At 40.8% G+C, this 14,128-nt stretch overlaps 1 protein-coding gene across 3 annotated transcripts in view; it reads left to right on the top strand.

The window, feature by feature from the left end:
* LOC121523386 (tenascin) overlaps nt 1-14,128 on the top strand; it is a 120,340-nt gene that overhangs the window by 38,171 nt on the left and 68,041 nt on the right. For all 3 annotated transcript variants that reach the window (XM_041808255.1, XM_041808253.1, XM_041808256.1), the window contains exons 3-4: nt 1,731-1,785; nt 1,863-2,075. In XM_041808255.1, the coding sequence (XP_041664189.1) occupies nt 1,731-1,785; nt 1,863-2,075 (268 nt within the window). The remainder of the gene's footprint in view (nt 1-1,730; nt 1,786-1,862; nt 2,076-14,128) is intronic.

Below are 14,128 nucleotides of genomic sequence, written 5' to 3'. Positions count from 1 at the left end.
AATACTGAAACCATGATTTAAACAGTCAAAATATGAGCTAGAATACTGAAACCATGATTTTAACAGTCAAAATATGAGCTAGAATACTGAAACTATGATTTAAACAGTCAAAATATGAGCTAGAATACTGAAACTATGATTTTAACAGTCAAAATATGAGCTAGAATACTGAAACCATGATTTTAACAGTCAAAATATGAGCTAGAATACTGAAACTATGATTTTAACAGTCAAAATATGAGCTAGAATACTGAAACTATGATTTTAACAGTCAAAATATGAGCTAGAATACTGAAACCATGATTTTAACAGTCAAAATATGAGCTAGAATACTGAAACCATGATTTAAACAGTCAAAATATGAGCTAGAATACTGAAACTATGATTTAAACAGTCAAAATATGAGCTAGAATACTGAAACTATGATTTTTACAGTCAAAATATGAGCTAGAATACTGAAACTATGATTTTAACAGTCAAAATATGAGCTAGAATACTGAAACTATGATTTAAACAGTCAAAATATGAGCTAGAATACTGAAACTATGATTTAAACAGTCAAAATATGAGCTAGAATACTGAAACCATGATTTTAACAGTCAAAATATGAGCTAGAATACTGAAACCATGATTTTAACAGTCAAAATATGAGCTAGAATACTGAAACTATGATTTTAACAGTCAAAATATGAGATAAACATGTAAATCATTAGTTAAAAATGTTAAAACATGAGATTTAATTTTAAATGGAAGTTTACAATGTCCAAATATGAAAAAAAATTAAAAATCATGAATTTTAAAGAAAAAAAGAGCTTAAATTCAAAGTTAAGAGTTGAAAACGTCTTAACATGAGATAATGTCAAAATCATGACTTTTAGAGGTCGAAGTAGGATTTAAAATGATGAATCTAAAAGGTAAAAATGTGAGAGAAAAAGTCAAAGTTAAGAGATGTAAAGGTTAAAATATGAAATAAAAAGTCCAAACCATCATTTTTAGTGTGAGATGCCGGCTGGTGGGCCGGGTTTAACTGCACTCCTCCACTGTGGGTAAATCTGTCTAAAACGGTACATCTGTATCTATTCTGCCTCTCAGCTGTAGAAAGCAGGGACTCCAGGTTTGGCAGAGAACACACTGCCATGATCTGGTACCAGATTTAGACAAGAGAATAAATGCTTGGACTAAAGTAAAGACTAAAATGTGAGGACTGTTATGGACTAAAACTAAAGTGCATCTCATTTAAAGACTAAAACTAAGACTAAAATTAAAAATAGCTGCCGACATTCCCACTGATTCTGAATGTAGACAGGGGTCAGGAGAGACTACGATGGCATCAAAATGAGGTTTTTAGGACCCCCGGTCCCAACATCAAACACCAAGCCTCTAAGAATCTAAGATGTCTCCATACCAAGGTAAGGATGGTTAGGTAGATCTCTACAGACGGACTGGAACAAGGAATGGGTGAGGTTGAATGTCTGATTAGTGCCAGAAGAACTGATATGTCACCATTAGTGAGCATCTGTTTTATTTTTCTAAGTTCCACCTGGACTAGAGACGGGTTCAGGTCTGAGGATGTGCTGAGTTCTGATGCTTTCCTCAGAGCTGATGAAGGACTGCTGGATATTTACCGTTGGTTCTGTCTTGTAGTTCTCAGGATTCAGGACCTGAGGAGGGGTCAGCTTTGACTGTTCAGAGACGGTTAAACCCCAGCGTTCTGTCTCCGTCTGTTTCAGGTGCTGGTCTCTGAGGGCTGTGCTACTCAGGGAGATTCCTCCAACATCCAGGGAGGTAAAAACCCTCAGAACCAAAGTTCACCACCTAAAGTTCCCCTCCTCCTCGCTCTAAATCAGTCTGTCTGTCTGCAGGGAAAGAGATCGACCTGACCCCCGACTCCCCTCTGGTCCTCACCCATAAGATCAAGCTGGTCCCATCTGGGTCAGGGTCAGGGTCCTGTGGTTGTGAGGCAGACTTTGCTGCCCTCAGGGAGCGTCTGGAGCGTCTGGAGAGGGAGGTGTCATCTCTGAGGGAGAAATGTGGAGGAGCTGAGGGAGGCTGCTGCACCTCCAAGGAGAGCAAAGGTACAGGAATGACTCGTCTATCAGGAAGAATAAAACCATGTTTAAACTCAGGCCAAGTCCACTTAGAGAGGAAAACCATGTTTAAACTCAGGCCAAGTCCACTTAGAGAGGAAAACCATGTTTAAACTCAGGCCAAGTCCGCTTAGAGAGGAAAACCATGTTTAAACTCAGGCCAAGTCCGCTTAGAGAGGAAAACCATGTTTAAACTCAGGCCAAGTCCGCTTAGAGAGGAAAACCATGTTTAAACTCAGGCCAAGTCCGCTTAGAGAGGAAAACCATGTTTAAACTCAGGCCAAGTCCACTTAGAGAGGAAAACCATGTTTAAACTCAGGCCAAGTCCACTTAGAGAGGAAAACCATGTTTAAACTCAGGCCAAGTCCGCTTAGAGAGAAAACCATGTATAAACTCAGGCCAAGTCCGCTTAGAGAGGAAAACCATGTTTAAACTCAGGCCAAGTCCGCTTAGAGAGGAAAACCATGTTTAAACTCAGGCCAAGTCCGCTTAGAGAGGAAAACCATGTTTAAACTCAGGCCAAGTCCGCTTAGAGAGGAAAACCATGTCTAAACTCAGGCCAAGTCCGCTTAGAGAGGCGGTCTCAGGGAAGAGAGTCCCATCAGTGCTGACATCAGGGTTTAAATCTGAATATCTGTAGGAATAGACCGTAAAAGAGCCACAGATCTGAGACAGCTCACTAGAACCCAGCAGAAAGAAGCTGACTGTTATAAGACAAAGGTCATAAAGGAGTCCTGACGTTGTGATTACACAGGCAGGATGTTGGATATCTGAACGCTGACCATCACTGCAGACAACGATAAACAGACTACAGCAAATCTAGATGTTTTTAGAGAAACCTGAGCCTTAATTTGGTTCTAAATCCCTCCGTAAATCCTCTCAACACAACTGGGGACTTTGGGAATGCCTCTGTTTTCCCCTGCATGACCACAGCGAGTCCAAACGCCATCCTGTCATATGAAGATGATTTATCAGGTTTTAAAACAAACGACCTGCAGAACACGGTCGACTTCAGAGCAGAAGAAATGATTTTAGTCTGTTTACATTCTGGAATGAGATGCGCGTGTGTGTGTGTATTTACAGACATGTGTGTGTGTTGTTGGTGTGTGTGTATTTACAGACATGTGTGTGTGTTGTTGGTGTGTGTGTATTTACAGACATGTGTGTGTGTTGTTGGTGTGTGTGTGTATTTACAGACGTGTGTGTGTTGTTGGTGTGTGTGTATTTACAGACATGTGTGTGTGTTGTTGGTGTGTGTGTATTTACAGACATGTGTGTGTGTAGTTGGTGTGTGTGTGTATTTACAGACATGTGTGTGTGTTGTTGGTGTGTGTGTGTATTTACAGACATGTGTGTGTGTTGTTGGTGTGTGTGTATTTACAGACATGTGTGTGTGTTGTTGGTGTGTGTGTATTTACAGACATGTGTGTGTGTAGTTGGTGTGTGTGTATTTACAGACATGTGTGTGTGTAGTTGGTGTGTGTGTGTATTTACAGACGTGTGTGTTGTTGGTGTGTGTTTATTTACAGACGTGTGTGTGTTGTTGGTGTGTGTGTATTTACAGACATGTGTGTGTGTTGTTGGTGTGTGTGTGTATTTACAGACATGTGTGTGTGTTGTTGGTGTGTGTGTATTTACAGACATGTGTGTGTGTTGTTGGTGTGTGTTTATTTACAGACGTGTGTGTGTTGTTGGTGTGTGTGTATTTACAGATATGTGTGTGTGTAGTAGGTGTGTGTGTGTATTTACAGACATGTGTGTGTTGTTGGTGTGTGTGTTTATTTACAGACGTGTGTGTGTTGCTGGTGTGTGTGTGTATTTACAAACGTGTGTGTGTTGTTGGTGTGTGTTTATTTACAGACGTGTGTGTGTTGTTGGTGTGTGTGTGTATTTACAGACATGTGTGTGTTGTTGGTGTGTGTTTATTTACAGACGTGTGTGTGTAGTTGGTGTGTGTGTGTATTTACAGACATGTGTGTGTGTTGTTGGTGTGTGTGTATTTACAGACATGTGTGTGTGTTGTTGGTGTGTGTGTATTTACAGACATGTGTGTGTGTTGTTGGTGTGTGTGTATTTACAGACATGTGTGTGTGTTGTTGGTGTGTGTTTATTTACAGACGTGTGTGTGTTGTTGGTGTGTGTGTATTTACAGATATGTGTGTGTGTAGTAGGTGTGTGTGTGTATTTACAGACATGTGTGTGTTGTTGGTGTGTGTGTTTATTTACAGACGTGTGTGTGTTGCTGGTGTGTGTGTGTATTTACAAACGTGTGTGTGTTGTTGGTGTGTGTTTATTTACAGACGTGTGTGTGTTGTTGGTGTGTGTGTGTATTTACAGACATGTGTGTGTTGTTGGTGTGTGTTTATTTACAGACGTGTGTGTGTAGTTGGTGTGTGTGTGTATTTACAGACATGTGTGTGTGTTGTTGGTGTGTGTGTGTATTTACAGACATGTGTGTGTGTAGTAGGTGTGTGTGTGTATTTACAGACATGTGTGTGTTGTTGGTGTGTGTGTTTATTTACAGACGTGTGTGTGTTGCTGGTGTGTGTGTGTATTTACAAACGTGTGTGTGTTGTTGGTGTGTGTTTATTTACAGACGTGTGTGTGTTGTTGGTGTGTGTGTGTATTTACAGACATGTGTGTGTGTAGTAGGTGTGTGTGTGTATTTACAGACATGTGTGTGTTGTTGGTGTGTGTGTTTATTTACAGACGTGTGTGTGTTGCTGGTGTGTGTGTGTATTTACAAACGTGTGTGTGTTGTTGGTGTGTGTTTATTTACAGACGTGTGTGTGTTGTTGGTGTGTGTGTGTATTTACAGACATGGGTGTGTTGTTGGTGTGTGTGTATTTACAGACATGTGTGTGTTGTTGGTGTGTGTTTATTTACAGACGTGTGCGTGTAGTTGGTGTGTGTGTGTATTTACAGACATGTGTGTGTGTTGTTGGTGTGTGTGTATTTACAGACATGTGTGTGTGTTGTTGGTGTGTGTGTGTATTTACAGACATGTGTGTGTGTTGTTGGTGTGTGTGTATTTACAGACATGTGTGTGTGTTGTTGGTGTGTGTGTATTTACAGACATGTGTGTGTGTTGTTGGTGTGTGTGTATTTACAGACATGTGTGTGTGTTGTTGGTGTGTGTGTATTTACAGACATGTGTGTGTGTAGTTGGTGTGTGTGTATTTACAGACATGTGTGTGTGTTGTTGGTGTGTGTGTATTTACAGACATGTGTGTGTGTTGTTGGTGTGTGTGTATTTACAGACATGTGTGTGTGTTGTTGGTGTGTGTGTATTTACAGACATGTGTGTGTGTAGTTGGTGTGTGTGTATTTACAGACATGTGTGTGTGTAGTTGGTGTGTGTGTGTATTTACAGACATGTGTGTGTGTAGTTGGTGTGTGTGTGTATTTACAGACGTGTGTGTTGTTGGTGTGTGTTTATTTACAGACGTGTGTGTGTTGTTGGTGTGTGTGTATTTACAGACATGTGTGTGTGTTGTTGGTGTGTGTGTATTTACAGACATGTGTGTGTGTTGTTGGTGTGTGTGTATTTACAGACATGTGTGTGTGTTGTTGGTGTGTGTTTATTTACAGACGTGTGTGTGTTGTTGGTGTGTGTGTATTTACAGATATGTGTGTGTGTAGTAGGTGTGTGTGTGTATTTACAGACATGTGTGTGTTGTTGGTTTGTGTGTATTTACAGATATGTGTGTGTGTAGTAGGTGTGTGTGTATTTACAGACATGTGTGTGTGTTGGTGTGTGTGTTTATTTACAGACGTGTGTGTTGCTGGTGTGTGTGTGTATTTACAAACGTGTGTGTGTGTTGTTGGTGTGTGTTTATTTACAGACATGTGTGTGTTTTTTTTGTGTGTGTGTATTTACAAACGTGTGTGTTGTTGGTGTGTGTGTTATTTACAGACGTGTGTGTGTTGTTGGTGTGTGTGTGTATTTACAGACATGTGTGTGTGTTGTTGGTGTGTGTTTGTTTTTACAGTCGTGTGTGTGTGTTGTTGGTGTGTGTGTGTATTTACAGACATGTGTGTGTGTTGTTGGTGTGTGTGTGTATTTACAGACATGTGTGTGTGTAGTAGGTGTGTGTGTGTATTTACAGACATGTGTGTGTTGTTGGTGTGTGTGTTTATTTACAGACGTGTGTGTGTTGCTGGTGTGTGTGTGTATTTACAAACGTGTGTGTTGTTGGTGTGTGTTTATTTACAGACGTGTGTGTGTTGTTGGTGTGTGTGTGTATTTACAGACATGTGTGTGTGTAGTAGGTGTGTGTGTGTATTTACAGACATGTGTGTGTTGTTGGTGTGTGTGTTTATTTACAGACGTGTGTGTGTTGCTGGTGTGTGTGTGTATTTACAAACGTGTGTGTGTTGTTGGTGTGTGTTTATTTACAGACGTGTGTGTGTTGTTGGTGTGTGTGTGTATTTACAGACATGTGTGTGTTGTTGGTGTGTGTTTATTTACAGACGTGTGTGTGTTGCTGGTGTGTGTGTGTATTTACAAACGTGTGTGTTGTTGGTGTGTGTTTATTTACAGACGTGTGTGTGTTGTTGGTGTGTGTGTGTATTTACAGACGTGTGTGTGTAGTAGGTATGTGTGTGTATTTACAGACATGTGTGTGTTGTTGGTGTGTGTGTTTATTTACAGACGTGTGTGTGTTGCTGGTGTGTGTGTGTATTTACAAACGTGTGTGTTGTTGGTGTGTGTTTATTTACAGACATGGGTGTGTTGTTGGTGTGTGTGTGTATTTACAGACATGTGTGTGTTGTTGGTGTGTGTTTATTTACAGACGTGTGTGTGTTGTTGGTGTGTGGATGTGTGTGTGTGTGTGTGTGACTGAGCTGTCTGTAATGAAGAGGCCGCTCTCTGTCCTGGAGTGAGTCCTCCAGTAGACACACAAACCTCCCAGTGACAACAAACACAGCCACACATGATTATCAGGATCACAGCGGGCTAATTCAACAAATAGAGCTGTTTTTAATCGCTCACCCTTCTTCTTAGTTCAGAGATGTCATTAACACACGTTACAGCTCCAGACTGCACGTCTGTTGGCCCTGACTAAAACTCCTCGTCCTTCATAAATCAGATATTAACAGCAGTATCTATCAGCTGTACACATTTTCATATTTTATATCTGATAACATTCTGCATCCCTGAGACAGGCAAAGAATCTTTCTGTTATTTTTACACACTTTAACGTAAAAGTATTTGGAAATAAACTCTCCAAATAATGCTCAAACTAATCTCTTTATTCACACTAAAACAGACAAGTTATTAAAAAAACAGAATTCTATTCAGACATGGACTACACTGCCCAGAGTGATCCTGAACCAGACTGTAAACGTTTAGATTTGGCTGTAAAAATGGAAGGTTGATAGTAAGTAGCCTTCTTAAAAATGCAAATCCTTTTGTTAAAACAGAATTAAAATACATTAAAAATAACTAAAAAGGGTTAATAATGGCAACAAATGGTAGAAAAGGTGGTGAAATTAGATTGTAAAAGTACCAGAAAGGGGTTAGGAATGCCAAAAATCAGATAAAAGGGGCAAAAAAGGAAGGCAAAAATGGGCTAAAGTGGCAAAATGTGCATATTAAGTGCACAAAGGGGATTCACAAGTGGCTGAATGGAGTTAAAGTGGCATAAATAGGTGGAAATTTGGTCAAATGGGCTGAAAATTGATATAAACTGACAAGAAAAAGGGTAAGCTAAGGCAGAAATGTTCTAAAACTGGAAAAAATGGGCGTATCAAATTATGAAATGTGGCTTAAAAGGTGGATAAAGGGGGTTAACAGTGGAAATTATGTGTCAAGAGAGCCAATAATAGGCGGAGAGTGGCAAAACTGGCTATTATTCTCTAAGCTAGGAGAGGAGGACACACCTGAGCTCATGGTAGTTACAGTCACAGGTGATGTTAGGGGTGGTACCTGGCTATTATTCTCTAAGCTAGGAGAGGAGGACACACCTGAGCTCATGGTAGTTACAGTCACAGGTGATGTTAGGGGTGGTACCTGGCTGCCGTCAGGTGTCATGTGGTCTCTTTAACTCATTGTTGGTGTTGGTATCGTCCCTTCTGTGGCTGAAATGTGACCGTGATGGTTTCCACTCTGTTTTGATGCCCACCAGTACCCTGATGTTCTGGAACATTACAACCTGTTACAGTTCAACAGTTTTTCATGTTCTTAATGAATAAAGGCCAAACATAAATCTCAAATAAAGCAAACATGCATGTCTGCTCCCTTCGCTCTGGTCTAGTTGTCTCTAAGAGGCCAGCTGTCTGAAAATTAATCACAGAACGAAAAACGGGGACGTTTCCTCCCGTTAATAACTGTGGTCATAAATCCAGCCTGACTTCCTGTCTGCTGCTGTTTCTCTTTACATCTCTGTCTCCATCACACTCTGTCCTTTTCAAAACACGTGCATGTGTGTCTATGAGAGCCAGTTCACATTACTTCATGCTCAGCCTGATGCTGACTCATCCTCCACACACGAGCCGACACATGACAAATATATCAAGTATTTCAATTTTCTTTTTACAATTATATTTTTATTGAGAGCAGAGCTTCGCTGGTTTGCCAGCCGTGCTCTTATTTATTCTCTCTAAACACACAAACAAGAACCAGAAACACGAAAGTCATCAAAACAAAGATACCAACAGCATCGACGAGCAAAAACAAACCAAACAGCAGCAGAGAAGAAGAAGAGGTCCTCAGATCCTTCCTGTGACGCGGTCAGAGTCACAGTCTGAGCCTGTGAGGGACAAAAACAACCTAACATTCAGCCCTCTTATCAACTAACCATCGGCCAATCAACAGCCACAGTCCTGGGCCTCTCCGGACAAATCAGGATGTATACTGACCCCTTATAAAGAACAGGGCTCCTCCAAAAAACCTCATCTTTGAGCATTTTATAAGATTTGGACACATGTCAGCATATTCCCGAAACATCCATCATGTGCAGTTTAACCTTGAAGAGTAGATGGATTATCCAGATTCCATGTCTGTCATCAGGAAGATTCATCCTGCAGAGCCTCAGTCTGGAACTGTCTGACCAGGTCTGAGAACGGACTGGACACAAACCAGGAAACAGTGGCTGCAGGTGGAGTGGTTAGCTCCACTGTAGCTGTAGATTAGCAATAGTTTTGGTTAGAAATAGACAATATATCTTTACTAAAGGTAATTTTGGGATTTTTGAAGTTGGGTTGTATGAGCCACTTGGCTACTGAGCTGTCTGACTCCGCCCCTGACCACACCCCTCTCAGGAAACGAATGTGGCTCTCCTGATCCTCCTCTCAGCTGAGATTTTTCTGGTACTTGGGGGGATTGTGGAGAGGCCAGGGGCACATACAGCACCATGCAGAAGTTTCAGGCATGTGGAGGGCTTACGGATGGGAAAAATGGCTAAACAATGGCAAAATTGGGTGAAAAGTGGCAAAAATTCCAAAAAAGTGGAAAAACTGGGTCAAAAGTTGTAATAAAAAGTGGCAGAAATGGGTTTAACTGGTTAACTTGGTTAAAAATAGCACAAGTTCATAATTTCAACACCAATTAAACCCAATAATAGCCTAACCCTATACTTTTCAGCTCCTAATGAGGTAACTGTTAGCCAGGATGCTAGCGCCAATGCCACTGATCCAACACACACACTGATATCAATAAATCCAGACTGGGGAGGTCCATCTCTGGGTTTTCAGGGGTCCAGGTCTGTGTCAGGCCTGGTTACAGTACTTGCTGTAAAGCTGTAGTAATAATGTATTGTACAAACTCCCACGGCACACCTAGACCTGCCTCAAGGCTCACTAGTGATCCTCGCCACACCATCTGAGAACCTGGTCTATGGACTGTGGAGGGTCAGAAACCTGAAGGGCTCTAAAATCTCCTGATAGCTGTGATGCTCTGTGGACTTTTCCAGAAAGTTCAGATATTTTTAAATTCCCGTGTTTCCTGGTGAAACTTGACTTGCTCCTCCTTGAATGAAACGCCGTAACGGGTGAAATGTGTGTGACAGGCTGATGTCCGTCTGTGAACACGGCGCCGACCTCAGAGCTGATCACGCTGGAACCTGGCACCGCTCACTCATGACTAACTCTGCTGTCTCTAACTCTCTGCCCAGGGTGATCTCAGACCTCCTCCCACAGTCCGGTGAAGCCCCCCACCCTCCCCACACACTCACACACACACACACACACACTCAGTGGGATAATTACACACTCATCAGAGAAGATTAGAGCTCCACCCCCGACATCCAAACACCCGAAGACAAACCAGTGGAAAATATTTAGTTCAGGGCGTGTAACGGAGAATTTTAAAGACAATCAGAGCTTCTAATCCTGCCTCGGTGGAAGAAAGGGTCATCTAGAGGAAGACTGCTGACTTCCTGTTGTTTATCTGCATAGATTAGATCTTTTAGGAGCTTTTTCTCAACTATGGCAGAAAGAAACACCTAACATTCTCAGCACAGTGAGCTGTGAAATAATCTCAACCGTAATACACTACTGAAGGCTGCTGGAATGTTTGTCTACTTTTATAACAACATGAGCTTGAGAGGAGGTTTGAAATGATCCAGATACTGCATGTATGAGATAGTATCAGCTAGTCCAGGAGTGACCATCTAATACTGCATGTATGTATACAGTCTAGTATACTGACCCTAGTATCAGCTAGTCCAGGAGTGACCATCTAATACTGCATGTATGTATACAGTCTAGTATACTGACCCTAGTATCAGCTAGTCCAGGAGAGACCATCTAATACTGCATGTATGTATACAGTCTAGTATACTGACCCTAGTATCAGCTAGTCCAGGAGAGACCATCTAATACTGCATGTATGTATACAGTCTAGTATACTGACCCTAGTATCAGCTAGTCCAGGAGAGACCATCTAATACTGCATGTATGTATACAGTCTAGTATACTGACCCTAGTATCAGCTAGTCCAGGAGAGACCATCTAATACTGCATGTATGTATACAGTCTAGTATACTGACCCTAGTATCAGCTAGTCCAGGAGAGACCATCTAATACTGCATGTATGTATACAGTCTAGTATACTGACCCTAGTATCAGCTAGTCCAGGAGAGACCATCTAATACTGCATGTTTGCATGCAGTCTGCATGCAGACTGCATGCAAACTCCTGCATAAAGTCTACATTGCACACAAACATTGCAGTGGTTTGTGGGTAATTCAGAGACGGTACAGGAGCTGAACTCAAATCTAGAAACAGCCTAATCCTGCGTATACTGGAATCAGATATTAGTGACTTAGGTCCAGCCCCAGATAAGCTGAAGAAAATGTGGATACTGATACTGATTTATTAATGACACTAATGATGGCGGATGTTTGGAACATATTTATAGCAGAGCTGAGCCTTGAGACGGTCTGCTTGATTATGAATAAACACATGATCATGATCATCTCATGCATTTAGCAGACTTTTAAAGCGAGGGGTCAGACTCAGTCACAGCAGGGGCCGGATCCTGAACTTGGGTCTAACCTGAGGGCCTAACAGGGTTAAAATTTAACCATAAAATGTCAACCTTATTTCACCAGCTATGAATTATGGGAGTAAAAACTTGGCACTGATGAAAAATGATTTGTGGTTAAAAGGTGAACATGATAAGTTAAAAATAAAAATCTGAGATAAAAAAGTCAAACTTAAATATTTAAAGGTAAAAACATGACATTTAAAGTCAAAATGATGTTTTTAAAAGGCAAAATATGAGATAGAATACTGAAACCATGAATTTTAACAGTCAAAATGTAAGATAAAAGTCAAAATCATATGTTTTAAAGGTCAAAAACTGAGATATAATTCAAAATCATAATTTTTAACCAGTCAAAGTATAAGGTAAACATCAAAATCATTAGTTTAAATGTCAAAACATGAAATTAAAATAAAAATCAAGAGTTTTTAAGGTAAAAAAATGAGATAAAAGTGAAAGTCAGGAGGTGACAAAGGTCAAACATGAGGTAAAAGTCAAAATCATGACTTTAAAAGGTCAAAAAATGATTTAAAATGTAAAATTATTAATCTAAAAGGTTAACATATGAAATAAAAAGTCACAACCATAACTTTTAGTCATAACTGTGAGATGCAAAGTTGAAAACATGGAGAAAACACTCATTTCTTCCCCACGTTCCTGACTTTTTATCACAATACTTTTACTGTTTACTTTTTCTAATTTTGTGACTCAACAGTGATGTTATATATCATCCAGGTTAAATTTACATTTTTATACTGGAGGAAGTCTGCAGACCTCAGACTGGTGGGCTGGGTTTAACTGCACCATGGGCCGGATTTGGCCCGCGGGCCTTGAGTTTGACACCGTGTTTTAAGACTTTATAGTGCACTAAATTCAAATAAAGTCTAAAAATTCAAATATAAATGCTAAGGTTGGTTCCAGTAGTCAGCCTGGATGATGATTGGTCAACCCCACCTACACAAAAATCAAAGTCCCATGCAGGAATAGAATCTCCATACAGTGACCTCTGAACTCTGAGGCTCTGAGGATGCTGTGGGGATGCTGCAGGATTCAGGCGTTTGTTGTTAGTGTCTGTAGCTGTAAGAACGTCGGGTCATGCTGTCCTCATGTTCCCTCTGTTTATAATTCTCTTTGTTTCTCTCTAACCTAAAGGACTCATGCCACATGGAAAAGAACATAGGGATGTCTGAATCTGTTAAAGTTAGCTTTGATCATGGTCAGGACGCTCCTGTGCCAGTTATTAACCTGAACCATGTCTAGCTGGTACATCTGGTACCAACACATGACAGAAATGTCTGTCTTAGTGGGGGAGAAGCAGAGAGGGAGCCTCAGTCATGGAGAACAGTAAACAGACAATGATGAAAACTAGTGGGGGTACAAAGGAGCTCAGGATTGGTGGGCAGGACCGTCAGGATGAAGAGAGGTCTGAGTCAGACAGCAGAGCTCTCAGTTCTCCACTGAATGAGATCACACGCAGCTGAATGAGATATTCAGGGGACGAGCTCATGCTTGGAGGAAGCAGAGACTCTGAATCACACGGAGTCAGCTGAGGTTGTTCACACATCTGATGAGGATGTCTGAGGGCTTCAATCCATGCATCCATCCATTTATCCATCAAAACATCCATCCATGCATCCATCCATTTATCCATCCATCCATTTATCCATCTATCCATGCATCCATCCACCCATCCGTCCATTTATCCATCCATCCATCCATCTATCCATCCATCCATCCATCCATCCATTTATCCATCCATCCATTTATCCATCCATCCATCCATTTATTTATCCATCCATCCATACATACATACATCCATCAAAACATCTATCCATCCATCCATCCATTTATCCATCCATGCATCCATCCATCCATTTATCCATCAAAAAATCCATCCATCCATTTATCCATCCATCCATGCATCCATCCATCCATCCATTTATCCATCCATCCATCCATCCATCCATCCATCCATGCATCCATCCATTTATTTATCCATACATACATACATACATACATACATCCATCAAAACATCCATCCATCCATCCATCCATTTATCCATCCATCCATCCATCAAAACATCCATCCATCCATCCATCCATCCATTTATCCATCCATCCATCCATGCATCCATCCATTTATTTATCCATACATACATACATACATACATACATCAAAACATCCATCCATCCATCCATCCATCTATTTATCCATCCATCCATCCATCCATCCATGCATCCATCCATTTATTTATCCATACATACATACATACATACATACATCCATCAAAACATCCATCCATCCATCCATCCATTTATCCATCCATGCATCCATCCATCCATTTATCCATCAAAACATCCATCCATCCATTTATCCATCCATCCATCCATCCATCCATCCATCCATCCATCCATTTATCCTTCCATCCATGCATCCATCCATCCATCCATCCATTTATCCATCCATCCATCCATCCATCCATCCATCCATCCATCCATGCATCCATCCATTTATTTATCTATCCATCCATACATACATACAAACATCCAT

The sequence above is a fragment of the Cheilinus undulatus genome, linkage group 16, assembly GCF_018320785.1.
Source record: "Cheilinus undulatus linkage group 16, ASM1832078v1, whole genome shotgun sequence".
NCBI classification, from domain to species: Eukaryota; Metazoa; Chordata; class Actinopteri; order Labriformes; family Labridae; genus Cheilinus; species Cheilinus undulatus.
Note: the sequence above shows the minus strand (reverse complement) of the source record. Positions and strands in the feature narration are given on the sequence as shown.